Source organism: Mesoplodon densirostris, chromosome 13 (genome assembly GCF_025265405.1).
Source record: "Mesoplodon densirostris isolate mMesDen1 chromosome 13, mMesDen1 primary haplotype, whole genome shotgun sequence".
In the NCBI taxonomy this organism is placed as follows: Eukaryota; Metazoa; Chordata; class Mammalia; order Artiodactyla; family Ziphiidae; genus Mesoplodon; species Mesoplodon densirostris.
Window position 1 is genome coordinate 22255824 of NC_082673.1, and position 16883 is coordinate 22272706.

The 16883-nt window shown below is 33.4% G+C and overlaps 1 protein-coding gene across 2 annotated transcripts in view; it reads left to right on the top strand.

Moving 5' to 3' along the window:
- The window catches only part of ZC2HC1A (zinc finger C2HC-type containing 1A), an 82633-nt gene that overhangs the window by 39193 nt on the left and 26557 nt on the right, over nucleotides 1-16883 (top strand). For both annotated transcript variants that reach the window (XM_060115622.1, XM_060115621.1), the window contains exon 8: nucleotides 11007-11114. In XM_060115622.1, coding sequence (XP_059971605.1) covers nucleotides 11007-11114 — 108 coding nt within the window. The remainder of the gene's footprint in view (nucleotides 1-11006; nucleotides 11115-16883) is intronic.

Sequence of the window (16883 nt, forward strand, 5' to 3'; positions counted from 1 at the left end):
TTTATTGATCTTTAGGAGAAAATGTTTTTACTAACTAGCAAAGGCTTTAGGCACAAGAACTTTATAAGTTATGCACTGCTACAATGCTGTAAAGATTTAAAATTTTTGGTGGTCCCATATTATATTAAACTGTCAAACATAACTGTTTAAATCCCAATTTTATATATGATCCTTATGTGTTAAAGGCGTTGTTTCCAACTACTGGAAGGAAAGTGCTGATGTGTGCTTCTAACCAATATATTACTGTATTAACTGGAACATTACTGTATTACTATATTGAATAGAATCCTTCATGACTATTTAGTGGCACAGCTGGTTATTTTTTTAGATTATTGAGATAATGATTTGTCTCTTTCCCTTACTAGATTGTAAGCTCTGTGATAGCAAAGCCCTGTGTCTGCTTTGCTTACAAATATAACTACAAAATGTAAATAGTATAATGCTTGGCATATAGGCACACGAATTTTTGGTGAATATACGAAAAAAATAGTGAATCAATAAATTCCTCATTTGTCAATTTTTTGACCCATCACAGAATCATGGTCTGGTAGTGGTAAGAAAATTACTAGAGGTTTATATGATAACAATCATTTTTATTGACACAGATAATTCAGGATTGAGTAAAGATAGAATTAAGACATCTGACTAGCTATGATGTTCAAGCAACTGAACACCCTTCTGAGATTAGTAAAATGAGTTGTTTTAGTGGCTTGATTATTTAGAGCCTGGTATATATAATCTTTATTGTGGTCAGCTTTAATCATACATATCAGTGGTCTGTAATGCTTAGCATATATTGGAGTCATACGACAGAAAAATTTATCTTTTTACTTGGAAAAATTCTCATATGTTTGATAATTCTAGACAACCTGTGGGTTGACTGATTTAAACAGAATTTTTATTTAAGCAAAACATACCCCTGATAGAAAATTTTTTTCTTAGCTAAAAGATGATTTTCTTTACTACTAGAGATTTTAGACGTATGATGAAACACAGAGCTTTTAAATAAATATTGCCACGCTTGAATTGTATCAGAGAGTTTACATAGTCATGCCTTGAGAATTGTGTTTTCTTAATGGTTAATTACTAGCTTAAATGAATACGTCAGCTGATAATTTTCAATAGCTAAATTATCAAATTTCAAAGATTTACTTCTGTTCAGCTACTCTGAAAAACAGGAGTTTACTTTGGAGATATAACGTAATAGATGTGGTAAAACTAGAGAAACAGAATGCATGTAAGGAGCATTTTTTAATAAAAAAAAAGAAATTGGTTTCTCATACTTTACATTAACAAAAGTGAGAAATAAATGTCTAGTTTTTAAGTATATTTTTGTATGAATGGAAGCAGGCTTTTCTTATAAGCCAATCTTTTGATGTGTGTGGTTTGTGTGGACCATTATTTAGATTTTTCTGAATTTCTCTGTCTTTTATTATTGATCTAGAAATGCCACAACCTAGAATTTCAGAGTTTGACTTATTTTATGGATAACAATGATTTAGGCTATTGGACTGGGGAAGCTCACTTTGCCATGGAATTGAGATACTACATTATCTGTATAGGATTGATGAGTTTAGGATTAAAATTAATTTGTCATTAATCTTATGACAGATTTCAAAACTTTGAGTGCCTCAAAGTATCAGAGCTATAGATGTCTACAGAGATACAGAATACCACTTGATAAAATTTTTCCCCAAATTATTTCAGACATCATTTTTTTTAATTTTATCTATTCTGCTTTGTTACAGTCGTACAGGACTGAGTGGCTTATTTTCTAAGGGTTCATTCTAATGGTATCAACAATAAACAAGGACCTCCCCTAAGTTAAAGTTTGTCTCAAATTAGAAATAGATTGATACTGTTGCCAAATATTTTTTTTAAATGTTCATTCAGGTATAAATATTTGGAAAGCCTGCCAAAGTATTGTTCCTTTCTAGATATACTAATCATATCATAGCAGTTACATGCAACTAGAGATAGTCCTTTTAAAAAGTCTAGGTCAAAATTGAAGAGTTTATCATCTACAGAAATGTATTAGCTTGACAAAAAGTTAAGTGTTTTTGTCTAGGAATACAGGATAATCTAGTGATATTTATCATAACTCTTTATAGTAAAATTTTAAAGATCGTCATTGAAATCTGCCTTTCATTTAGATTTTCAAAGTCCTAAAATACTGGCATGCTCTCATGTATGTAATTTTGATATTTTAGAACAGGTGATCTTTTTGTACTTATTTTATTATTATTATTATTTTTATTTTGCGGTACGCGGGCCTCTCACTGTTGTGGCCTCTCCCGTTGCGGAGCGCAGGCTCAGCGGCCATGGCTCACGGGCCCAGCCGCTCCACAGCATGTGGATCTTCCCGGACCGGGGCACGAACCCGTGTCCCCTGCATCGGCAGATGGACTCTCAACCACTGTGCCACCAGGGAAGCCCCCAACAATTGTTTTTATTGGAACATGGCCACACCCAATTGTTTATATATTGTCTGTGGCTGCATTCATGCTACGGTTACAAAGTTGAGTGTGACAGAGATGGTGTGGCTTACAAAGCCTAAAATATTTACTGTCTGGCTTTTTACAGGAAAAGTTTGCCACTCCCTTTTTTTCTGAATGAGCGAGTTATCATAGGAATTAGATATTTGTAATTTGAAGGTATGGGTTTTAAGGATTCTTCATTTATTCCCAAGGATGGAACTGTTTTTAAGTCATGTAGAATATCTAGGAAGTTAGGCCAAAGATTAGTGTTCCCGTGAACCAAAGGGTTTTTTAAAAAAAAACTTTTATTAATCCATTCAAACACATTTCTGTGGTTGAATTGAAAGAACAGTAAGGGATTACAAATACACTTTCGTGTTGATTCTGACCAAATCTAGGTGCCAATTTCAGGACATATCCTTGAATTTCATATGGGATTCTATGTTATGTGTAGAATTGCTTACTCTGCACCAAATTTACACTGTGTAGATGTGCTTGCTTGGCTTCAAAATACCTTCCTTTTTTTCCTTAGCAGTAGCAAGACTTCTTTTACTGCTGAATGGATTTGTTTATTCCTGCCTTAATTTCTTTCAGACCTTGGGTGTGTCACTGTCATTACTGAATTGGACCCTTTAAAAGAAAAATAGCATAGAGACACTCTAAAAACATTGATATTGATAGTCCATAATTATTACTATCAAATTGAAATTTCTCAAACTTTGTCAATAATGTAAAAATACATTATAAAGTAGATTTCTCATTGTACTTTTTCAAAATTTATTATCAGAGTAACCCCTGATGTAGATAGATGTATAAATGCAGTATTAAAATCAACAAAGGTGATTGTTTTTTTCATAACTTGAAACATCTAAGGCATCTGAGGGCAGGCCAAACATGTAATAGAGAACTCCTGGTTCCTTTACTTGTTTTATTCACTTCCTTAAGTCAGTTACTGATAGTGTGCAAGACCAAGAAAGACATAGAGAAGAAACTTTGACCAAAGAGCAATCAGTTGGGTTTAAAACTTTAAATTCCTATTGAATATATGTCACTACTTTCGCAAAGATTTCAGTTTCTTTTCAAATGTCCCTTTATCTTGTTTCTGCTTTGACTTATCTTTAGTGCTACTGAAGGTATAGGGACAGAAAAGAAGGGGTTTAATAGAAAAGGAGACAAGAGCAAAGAAGTGTTCTTGTTCACTAAAATAAATATGAAGATGGTAAATGGTCTGGATCTGAGTCAGTTTAGGGAACGATTTAAGTATTTGAAAGGTCTTCTTTCATAAACTGATAATTTTACCTTTTAAATTTTTTATTGAAGTATAGTTGATGTACAATATTATATGTTTCAGGTGTACAACATAGTGATTCACAATTTTTAAGGTTATAATCCATTTATAGTCTTAAAAATATTGGCTATATTCCTTTTGTTGTTCAGTATATCCTTGTAGCCTGTTTATTTTATACATGGTAGTTTGAACCTCTTAATCTCTTGCCCCAAACTTTCCCTCCCTCCTTCCGTCTCCGCACTGGTAACCACTAGCTTTTTCTCTATATCTGTGAGTCTGTTTCTTTTTTGTTATATTCACTATTTTATTTTATTTTTTAAATTCCACATATAAGTGATACCATACAGTATTTGTCTTTCTCTCTCTGACTTATGTTCACTTAGCATAGTAATACCCTCCAAGTCCATCCATATTGTTGCAAATGGCAAAATTTCATTTCTTTTTAAGTCTGTATAGTATTCCGGGGTGTGTGTGTGTGTGTTTGTGTGTATGTGTGTATTCAATACATATGTGTGTGTATATATATATGTACATATATATGTATATATCACATCTTCTTTATCCATTCATCTGTTGATGGACACTTAGGTTGCTTCCATATCTTGGCAATTGTAAATAATGCCACTGTGAACATTGGGTGCATGTATCCTTTTGAATTAGTGTTTTTTTGGATCTGTACCCAGGAGTGGAATTACTGGACCATATGGTAGTTCTATTTTTAGTTTTCTGAGAAACCTCCTTACCGTTTTCCACAATAGCTGCACCAGTTTACATTTTCACCAACAGTGTACAAGGGTTCCCTTTTTTCCACATCCTCACCAACATTTGTTATTTGCAGTCGTTTTGATGGTAGCCTTTCTGACAGGTGTAAGTTTTGATAGCTCATTGTGGTTTTGATTTGCATTTCTCTGATGATTAACAATGATGAGCATCTTTTCATGTGCCTGTTGGCCATCTGTAGGTCGTCTTTGGAAAAATGTCTATTCAGGTCTTTTGTTTGTTTTTTTCATGTTGAGTTGTATGAGCTCTTTATATTTTGGATATTAACCCCTTAAGGGTCGTATTACTTGCAAATATTTTCTGCCATTCAGTTGGTTGTCTTTTTGTTTTGTTGATGGTTTCTTTTGCTGTGCAAAAGCGTCTAAGTTTAATTAGGTCCCAGGATAATTTTAAAATTTATTTAATTACATCACATTGACTATTATTTCATGGTATTTAAAATATATATGTAAGCAAAATTTATATGTAAAAACACTTAAATATATAAATTCATTTATATAAAATTATATTTATTAAAAATTATAGAAAATACATTATGTATAACTTTATTATATAATCTTGATTACATTATGAAATTTTTAAATTGTATTTTTGTACGGTTAGACCTTGATAATAACATAGCATAACAGTAGCAAATTTTACTAGAACATAAGTTCAAGTGATTTGAGCTTAATACAACATTTAGCCTAAGTAACATTTAAACACACACATACATATACATAGGTAGATATATCAATTGAGTTGAATTTCATAACACAGGTATGTGTATGGTAAAATCATCATTGGAACTGCCTTTTAATTACGTTTTTAAAATCTGAAAATACTAGCAGTTTTTTCATATATGGAAAATATATAATATTCCCACTAGATAATTACCTTTAGATTTTTATTAGATTTTACTCATCTCCTTTGTTTTATCGTACATAAGATTTTAATAGTTCTTATCATGTTAGAATCCATTTTTAAAATGTTTCTAAATTTTTAAATTTTAATTGCAATAACTTTTTTCTGAGGGAGAAAGTAAGGTCTTGTATTTCTTTTTCCAAATCCACAGATGCCTTTTGTGAGATAAACATGTTTGGAACAATAATGTTTTGATTGTTATTAAGTAATTTAAAGAAAAATCTGATTTCTTAATTAAAATTCTAAATAGGTGAATTTTCCAGTAGTCTCTCACAAATAAAGCCCATAAAATTAATATTCTGAGACATGAGTTTCAGAATTAATGTTGTGAGACTAAAGTCTCAGAAATTTTAGAAATTTTGATATATATACATATATTTAATGGAGACATCTAAAAAATCCTTTAAAATGTTTTTAGGAGTATGATGTAAACACCTAATTTAAGTATCACCGCCAGCAAAATATTAATATCACCTTTTACAACAAAATGCCTGCTATGTATAGGATACTGAAGGAACAGAATGTGGATAAAATGTGTCTTTCCTTAGAGACCCTTATTATCTAGAGGAATGAACAAATTCGTTTTAGACACTAAACTCCTTAGTAAGAACAAGCATCAGGTCTGTCTTATTTGCCACAATATCTGCATAATTTAGCACAGTGCCTGATACATAATAGGTGCTCAAGGTTTAAATGAGTTAAAAAAAAAAATCCCTTAAAAAAATCTATACTTTTTTTTTTTTTGCGGTATGTGGGCCTCTCACTGTTGTGGCCTCTCCCGTTGCGGAGCGCAGGCTCCGGACGCACAGGCTCAGCGGCCATGGCTCACGGGCCTAGCCGCTCCGCGGCATGTGGGATCTTCCCAGACCGGGGCACGAACCCGTGTCCCCTGCGTCGGCAGGTGGACTCTCAACCACTGCGCCACCAGAGAAGCCTGATACTTTTTAAGTTATCAAGTAGTGATGTGTCATTCAGTAGTCATTTAAGATAATTCTAGTTTCCTAATTTAATTTTCCCTGCTCCCTACTATTAATGGATATTGGTTGGTGATAATATAATTTGGTTGATGTAAAACAATGAGTTCTTTGCAAACCTGTAGTTTTTCTATTATTCACTAGCTGGAAATCCTTTACACTTCTGGTTAAAAAAAAATTGTAAGCTTCAGATGGCATGGCCACTTAACATTTTTACATGCGATTTTTAGAATTGCCATCCACATTTTCATAGGATCCTGTTTTACATTTCTCTGGATAAATTTTAGAAATAGTCATTCTTTGTTAGAAAGTCAGATAGGGATAAAGATAAAAATACATTATTTGATTCATTATTTTATATTTAGCATTTTTAAAGGTAGGGGAAATCATAAAATAAAGTAATAAAGAAGAAAACAGAGAAAGGTTCTGTGATTCAAGGAAGGGGAAAATTAGATTATTTGTGAGCTCCACAAGAATAAACGTCAAATCTGTCTTTATTTACCAGACTAACAGCTTTCAGTTCATCTCTGGCTCCACGAATTTTATTTGAAACAAATCCTTCTTAAGTTTTTTTTATTGATTCCATTGCCCTGCTGTGTATAAGTGTGGGATTTGTTAGGATATTTATCCAAACTGGCAGGGTGGCCTGCATGGTCAGAATATTCATATCTAATAATGGACATTGTATGAACTATCTGAGGATTCTTTTTTGACATTAGTCCTTACCCTGGCAGATAATTAAGAGCTTGGGGGTTGGATTTCTGATGAACCAGAATAATGTCTTTAAAAAATTTTTTTAATATAAAGAAACAAACAGTAGCATTCTCCTCATGAGTACACCTTTATATATTTTAATAGTAAGATGGACAAGTTAGGCCCTCCACTTCAAACTGGAAGACATGTGCAAGGGTTGCATGACAGTGATACAAAATCAGACAGTGCCATCAAAAGACATGAGTTATTACCCATTTACAAGTAAGTATTTGTAACTCAGTTTGATTAATCTTTTTCAGATATTTCATTAAAGGCTTTATATAATGGAATACTGTAAATTTGTACATTCCTATACTTAAATTTTTTTTTATTTTAAACATTTTTAAGCCAAGAAGTACTAAATACTCTTCTAGGATTTATCACACTTTGATTTTTGATGAACATTTCTATTGTCCTAAATCTGTTTTTAGAGCTTTCATTTTATTCCATTAAATTTTAATTTTTAGGGGGTTGAAATAGGGGTCACCTTCAATAATTGTTATTTTTATGAAGCTCTTTTTTAGGAGTAACATTTTTTAAAGAAGAATATGGGGAATATTACATATATATAACATTGTTAGATTATCTTTTAGTTAAGCAGATGATAAATTATTATTAAAAAGCTGGAAAAAAAAGAAGTCTTAGAAAACATTCAGTCCAGGATCCTGTCTTTTTGTTAGATGGTTACAAATTCCACATAAAACTGGGAAAAGGTTATGACACTGCCAAGCACACTCCCCTCTGTGTACTGGCCTAGCAGACTGAGTGAGGCAAGAGTGGCAGTGGCAGTCTTGGAGCTCTCCCGCACAGGCCTTCAAGGTTTACTAGTTTGGGCCCCCAAACCAAGTCTAGCCCTCTCATCTTAAAATGATGAACTTAGGGTCTCATAAATTAAACTACTTATTAACATTGAAAAATATGTTGTTAAATAGAGTTTACTTAGTTAAATTTTAAACCAAGGCCCGCTACAACATTCTCTTAACACTAGATTATAATAAATTTAACTAGATATACAATAAAACAAAGATGGGAAAAGTCTGATGCATTAGCAGCCGTCATGTGTTATTTTTAAGTAGTTAGTGATAAATCCTAGAAGGAAGAATTTGTGCCCTGAGCCTTTTTCTTTGTACTCCAGCTCTGTGTAGCCTCTGAAGCAGATCTCAAAGAAACAGTGATTAGCAGTGAGGTAGATTAAGTGCAGTTCCAAAATTAAACCTTTTTTATTATTGCTTGAACTACAGCAGGCAGACTATAGATACATAATATGGGTAGCACTTTTCAGACTCTGGCCAGGAAGAAAAATGTGTTGACCATGTTAGACTGGGGTAACATGTTTTAAGTACTGCTCAAAATGGTTCTAGTTCTCCAGTCTCTTAAGAATCGTTCTCAACGTTCCGATTCTACTTCATAGATGTTACTAAAAGTACACAATGGGCATTGAATAATGGCTGCTGTAGTTGATAACCTTATATTTTTCTCTAATTTTTAAAATTTTCTAATTATTTGAATAACTTGTTAATGAAGTTGTGTGTGTATATTCATGGGTTTGTTTGCATTATCTATATATCTCATGTACATATTTTATGAAGGTGATAGGATTTCTAACAAGACTTTATTCTAGAACCCCCCCAAAAAAGAAATGTGTCCTTCCTGATTCTCTTATAACTCTTATTACTTGGAGGAATTGCCATCCTTTGGCAATGAATTTTCAGAGATTGAGTTCCTAAAAAGGCATGTGATAGTTCTACAACATCCCTAGAGAGGCTGTATAAAAGTAGAGTAGAATACACCTCATGGATGGACTTGCATATTGAATATAAGATTTGTAATAAGACCCACCTAAATTCAAGTTCAAACACTCTGGCCATGTAATAGCTTTGCACTTTACTTAATCTCTCTGAATATGAGTTTCTTCAACTTTAAAATGGGAATAATATCTTCTGAGATTTTTGTGAAGATTAAAGAAGCAAAGTATGTATAGTACCTGGTATCATATTTGATATGTAATGGGCATTTGAAAAATAGTAGATGTTGTTATTTCCTGCATGTATTTTGGAGATAGCCCTTTAAAATTTTGGGAGACTCTCTCCAACTTTGCTGTATAAGTAGAAAAGGAAGAATTTCAGCCAGTTTGAGAACTTCCAATATAAAGGCATTTTTTAAAGTATCCTATTTGATCATATAACACAACATTGCTTATCTCTGAAATGAAAAGATTTGACTAAATTTCTAAAGAGTGGGAGGGAACTAACACTTTATTAAACATCTTACCCCTGGTTCTGCAACATACTGACTGTCTGTCACCTTGGGTAAATTACTCTTTGCCTCAATTGCCTCCTTTGTAAGATGGAATTATTAATCCTTCCTACTTCATAGGATTATTATGAAGATTAAATGAGTTTTATATGAAGGCAGTTAGAAATGTAGCTATACCAAACGTAGTAAGCGCTGTTATATAAATGTTAATTTGTAGTAGCAATAACCATAGTAGTAATAGTAGTATTACCACCATCAACTATGCTAAATGTTTATAAAAATTACAATTTATATATCTAACTTTCTGTAAGATAAGCGATGATGGTCATATTTTATAAATGAGGGAACTTGGACTCAGAGAGGTTACCACTACCACAGAGTTGTTCAGAAGCAGTTGGAATTTGAATCCAGATTCATCTGAATTTCAAAGCCTATACTTTTACCATTATTACCTCATATAGTTTACAAGCTTTCTTTGATTCTGACAGTTTCAGAAAGGGAATTCAGTTATGATCCGACCACAACTGCTTCTTTACTGGTAACAGGTAGCCCAGGCTGTATAGTTGGTGAAATTAAATCTTCATATTAACCCACTTATTTTAGTTGCTCTTTCCAGCAACAGACTTTCGTAAATAGAATATTATCCTTTTAAAATGGTTAGCTGATTTTTTTAACCACATCTCATACGCTTTTAACATTATTATTTAACAGTTATTCATAGGCACTTAACGAAACACATCTCTATTTTGAGGGAACTATAGATTTCAATTTTAAAAAATTTGAAACCTTTTAGAATGGTTAACTTATAAATTTCAACTAAAGAATATACACATATGTCAAATGATTTTATGTACCATCAAGATAATGTTAGTAAATGCAGAATGCTTTGGCTTATCCTTAGTATTAAGGATTTCATTTTGAAATAATCATTTGGATTTTAATCTTTTGAATTTATACCTCTCTACAGCTTCTAATTATTATTATTTTTTTATTGGAGTATAATTGCTTTACAATGTTGTGTTAGCTTCTGCTGTACAATGAAGTGAATCAGCTATATGTATACCTATATCCCCTCCCTCTTGGACCTCCCTCCTACCACCCCCTCCAACCCCCCCATCTAGGTCATCACAGAGCACCGAGCTGAACTCCCTGTGCTATACAGCAGGTTCCCACTAGCTCTCTGTTTTACACATGGTAGTATATTTATGTCAAACCTAATCTCCCAATTCGTCCCACCCTCCCCTGCCCCCTGTGTCCACATGTCCATTCTCTACATCTGTGTCTCCATTCCTGCCCTACATATAAGTTCATCTGTACCATTTTTCTGGATTCCACATATATGCGTTAATGTACGGTATTTGTTTTCTCTTTCTGGCTTACTTCACTCTGTATGACAGACTCTAGGTCCATCCACATCCTACAAATGACCCAATTACATTCCTTTTTATGGCTGAGTAATATTCCATTGTATATATGTACCTAATTATTTTTCTAATCATGTAAATAAGCAATTCGAGAAAGAAATGCTTACTATTCAGTAGGGTTTTCATTATGCCATCTCTTTCTCTCTTCTAGAGCTAACATCAAACCTCGAAATTCCACACCACCTAGTTTGGCTAGAACTCCTGCCTCAAGTATGCTTGCAAGCAAAAGAAAAACATATACTGAGAGTTACATGGCCAGGTATGTTTAACTCTGATATTCTAATAACTAAAATAAAAATGAGTATATGCTGTTTTCCAAGGACCATATACAAAACTTTCTATCAGGCTATTTATAGAAAATCTAAGTTTTCCTTTGCTATATGATTTAATGTGGCTTTTATGTTATACACTAAAGAAATAGTTTGGGCATAAATAATGTTTTCTTATACCTTACAGTTATAATCTTTATGGTAAATACTCAAGGATGTTTGTTCATTTACACTGGATGCATTTGTTTTTTATGTCTTAATTTTAACTGCAACATGCTTATTTTTACCTCTAGAAATTGAAAAATAGACCCTTTACGCCACTGCTATTATAATTTTCAGCAGCATTTTAATACATTTAAATTCCCCTGCTGAGATTGTGATTATCTATGTACTTCCCTTTCTAATCTGTCACAGTATTTGTACAGCTTCGACATTCACTCTGTTTTTAAGCATATAATGAAATCATTTTAGTTATAAATATTTATTTTTTATATGTATCCCAGTTTATTCCAGAAAATTTTAAGGAAAGGTACAGAAGGCCATGATGTATAGTGAGATGCAGCATTTTTTTTAAATGAAGGAAGAATAGGAAAAGGAAAGATGAGAATTAAAAGATACAGTGGAAGAAGGAACGGGGTTAGTCCACAAAATGTGTGTCATGAGACCCTGTAGGTGGACTAGCCCTGGACCACAAAGTGGAGTTTGAACTTTGTTTTAGGAGCCAAAGTACAGGAGAGGATAGGAGTAGTTACATGATTCATGATGTCTAAAACAGAAAAATAAATCACTTTCTCTGTGAAAGTACAACTAGTTCTGAGGCTTCAAAAGTTCTCCTTTGATTTCTCATAAGGAGACACTGGATAACTTAATTGTTAACTTCTTAATTAACATCCCTACTGAATCCATACTAAATATGGCAGTGGATTTCATAGGGTGTTTTTTTTAAGACGTCCTCAATGCAGGCCTATAACATGACATCCTATGATTCACCAAAACCAGTTGTGACGTGGGTGTGTTATGTGTAACTGTATATATTGTCTGCTTTTGTTGTAAGTATGTAACATGTACATAGTCATTATTCAGATTTAATCCGGGGATAGATTTTCAAGTATCTAAGATGGTAGCTCTCCATCCTGGTTGCCCATTAAAAAGAAGCATCTGTGGAGCTTTCTGAAAATGAACATGTCAGGGTCCCTCCCTAAGATTTTGATTTCTTTAATTTGGAGAGTGGGATCTGGGCATCTGCCATTTGGGAAGTTTTAAGAGTGATGCCTGTGCATAAGATGAGGACCGCAGAGGAATTGCTGAATTGCTGTCTTTTCAGCTAGATTCTTTAATAAATATTGTTTGTCTCACCTGAGGTTTTAATACATGTTAAATATCAAAGAAGTGAACTTATGTTTCTTAGAGTCCTGGAGTGTGGTTGTACTATGTTGTCGTATATGTGTGGAACCATGTGTTTTGGATCAATGCTGAGTATAAGATTAACGTTCTTATAAAATGGAAAACTTAATAAATACATATGCTTGAATAAAAGGATCATTTTATCTTTCCAAAGAGGTGGACAAAAGAAGTGTCAACAGGCAGGAGCAAAAATCACATTAAAAAATGTTTGGCTTCTTCTTTTTTTTTTTTTACTTTTTAGAGCTTTATATGTGATAGGAAGGCCTGGGCCTTACTCACTTGACTTATACTCTACCCCCATCCCAGACAGAAATAATTACAACCATAACAGATAGAGAATTCTCAGAGATTTACTTTTCTGGCAGTGTGATAGACTACATTTCCAGGACAACCCCTCCCACCCAAAACACCTAGAAATGCTGGATAAAAAAGAAAAATTATCTTTCTGAATGTATAGCTTAGCTCTCAGAAAAGTAACGGGAACTTCTACAGAACAAAAATATAAAGGAAGCTAGAGGTCAAATTGTAAATTAACTGTGACACTGCAGCTACATTTGAGGTTTTCAGTGATCTTCACTATGTAGAGATTTGGGTTTTAAGGTCATTGTGGGAGAGAGGAGTTGACTTCTTGGACTTGTACAAAGTGGAGTGTTAAAACCAACTTTTCCTTACCCTTCCCGCCATGCCTCTTGCTCTAAGCCAAGACTCTTGAAAGATTCAGTAAGGAATCTTCTTAGACTCAGCCAGAGATACTTATGTGACAGTATATTACATTTGTCACTGGAATTGTTTACAGAAATATAGGATAATAACAGGGCAGTGTCAGGTGTTTCTCTTTCATGGGAGCACTTGCAGCGGTCCTGGAGCTTGTCTTCCTTGGCTGTCTAGTTGACAGCTTAGGTGTGAGAGAATAAGTTCTCATAGGTGGGTGTAGGGACAGTTTAATGAGAAATCCTTTGTCCCCAAAGGGAACCAGTATCTCATATAACAGTTTCGTAGGCATAGCTTCCAGGTTATCCTGAGGGAGATATCCAGTTTCAGTGGACTGCTTATAAGCACTGTTGCCTAGAAACACAGCTGGCATTTCACCTATGTTGGGTTTTCATTAAACAGAGCTAGGAAGTTATCCCAAGGTCAAATATGTCCACAGAAAAGGAGAAAGAGTGTGTTAACCCTTCTCTCACAGTATTCAGAGGGTTATCTCTCAGTGAAAGGATGGACTAGGAAAAAAATTTTTTTTACCACCCAGGAATAAGAGACTCCAAGGAAACTTGTCTGTCTCAGCCATGGCTCAGAGGGATGTGAGAATTCCCACCAATAATTCATAACTATAGGCGCACCTTCCCATGAGTTTAAGGTTTGAAAGCACAACATCTGCATATTTTAAGAAATTCTTAACTGAAAAAATAACTTAGATACTCTTGGTTTAAGAGCTTCCTTGGAGCTTGTAAAAGCAAAAGCAAAAAGAATCATCTCTGGTGTGAAATGCTGTTAACCCAGGCCTCCTGATTCTCACAGGTAAACAAACATGAGCTTGCAATTCTGAATTACAGAACACACATGGAAATTTCAAACTGTACAAGGAAACAAGGAATCAGTCATGAAAGCAAAAGAATGAACACATGTGCCCATGACTTATGATACTGAAATCATCATAATTATGACTTATAAAATAAGTCAGTTTGAAGTATATAAGGAAATAAGACAGGGAATTGAAGTCATTAACAGTGATAATATACTATCAAAAAAAGATTAGAGCATCTTTACAAAAGAACCAAACAACTCAATATAAGGGAAAAAAACCTCAAAAGATGGTGTTTAAATTGTAGATTACACTCAACTGAAGAAGAGAGGAGTGAGAGGAAAGATTCAAAGACATTATCTAGAGTGTAGTCCTAAGAGAGAAGGAAGGCGTGAGAGAGATTAAAAATCATAGGTGGTAAAATAAGGTCTAAGATTTGTTGAGTCAGAGGTCAAAAGAAACTAGGGTGAGTGAGAGGCAACATCTGAATAATTTATACCTGAAAATAATCCAGGATTAATGAAAAACATGAGTTCTCATAATCAAAGAACAACAATCCCAAGCAGGACAAATAAAATGAAAACAACATGTAGATACACTGTAATGAAGCTTGGGAAGACAGACCATGAGAAGGTCTTAAAAGGTCTTAAAAGGAGGAATTTTGCAAGGCGGACTGGTGAAGAAATCAGTAATTAAGTAAATCTAAACTAATAGTACATAAAATAATAAAGATAAAACAGAAATTAATGAAATAAAAAGATTATAATGGAGAGCATTAAGGAAATAAATTGGTGGTCAAATAGGAGCTTCCTCCCAGTTGGTGCTCAGCAACTGCTAGAGATCCTGATTAGACCAGTAGATCCGAATCTTGGCTTCTGTATCTTTGTTGGCAGGAGGTAGAGAGGGAGCTTCAGGATTCTGTGTGGTACTTCACCTTTAATTAATTCAAATTCTCATCAGCCTGCTGTCATCAGGTTGAATTTTGTCAGGGCCTTTGTTCTAACTTACTTTGTTATCACAACATGCTCCAAACTCTTTCATTCTTCATCCCCTCTACTGCAATCCTAATGTCTCTGACCAGTCTCTGCCACCCTGTACCATGTCCTCTTTGCTTTATTGTTTTCTAGCTGACATGCTATATATGGTATTTATGTTGTTTCTTGTCTTCTCCATAAAACTAAGCTCCCTAGGCACAGGGATTCTTATCTGTTTTGTTACTGCTCTTAACTCTAGGATCAAGAGGAGTACTTTACGTAAACTAGGCTCCCAGTAAAGATTATTTTTAAATGAATAAGTGAATGAATAATGCATGATGAAGACTCACAAAACGAGAAGGTTGGTTGATTTAAAATGATAAATCAAACTTCTCAAGATGGATCAACAAAAAAGGAGAGACGGTACAAATAATATGCAGAATGAAAAGAGGAATGCAAGCACAGATGCAACAGAGATTTAAAATTATAAGAACAACTTTTTGCCAGTAACTTGAAACAGATAAAATGCACAATTTCCTAGAAAAATATAACTTTTGAAACTGATTTCAAATGAACTAGAAACTATAATCATTAAAGAAATTGGATCAGTAATTAAACTATGCTTACTTCCTCACTACACGAGTGCACGTACACACACATACGGTACACACACACACATACAAAATGGGCTCATGATAGTTTTATATAGTAAGTTCTACCAAACTTTTCCAGGGGAGTGAGGTGAAAAACAACATTCTTCAACTTCTTTTCAAAGGTTAGTGAAACCTTTATATCCAGACTAATGAGAATGCAAAATTATGATCAGGCTTACTTATAAACTTGAAAATACATATAAAAATCTCCAAGAAATTTATCAAACCCAAGCCACAGATGTGAAATTCATGACACTGTAGATTCATCACAGAAAATGATTGATTTAACATTAGAAAGTCTATTAATATAATTTTTCACATCAACAGATGGAAGGATTAAAAAATATTCGTCAAATAATAATATATGATTTACCACCTACTTTTGATTTAAAAAAAAAGCTCTTAGAAAATTGGGAATAGAAGGGAATGTCATTAAATTGACAAGAATGCTAGATTTACTAGAACCCTACGTCACTCTTCATATTTAGTGGTGGCATGTAAGAAGCATTTTCTGTAAAAGCAGAAATAACACAAGAATGTCGGCTATAATTTCTATTTTAATCTAGCTAGTGTAGTAAAAAAAATTAAAATTACAAGACATGGAAATAAGGACACAAAACTGTTATATTTACATATATATATTATGATTATATATAGAATACCCAAAAAAAGACTAATGAATAAATAATAATGAAGTATTTTAATAAATTTGCTGGTTTTGTTATCATTATATTGAAAGTTATTGCAGTCTGTTTATCAGCAACAAACAGAAAATGCAGTCTTCAGAAATACACACATACACACACACACACACACACACACATACACATACACTCTCAAGGTATTTAGGAATCAATTTAAAAACCAAGCAAGAAGTTTAATTTTGATGGAGAAAATTACAAAACTTCAGAGATGTTAAAACCTAAGTAGAAATATACCTTCTTTATAAAATAGAAAATTCAATATTATAAAGCTATCTGTTCTCTCCTAAATCAGTGTATAAATTCTGTGCCATTTTCAAACAAAGTTTATGAATCCTGACAAGTTCTTTTCATATGAAAGAACAAAAGCCTAACATTAGCCAAGACAAGTTAAAGAATAATGCATGAATGATTTATGAAGCTATAGTAATTAGTGTGATACTGATTCAAGGGTAGACAAACAGAACAATGGATCATGATGGAGTGGTTAGAAAAAGACCCCATG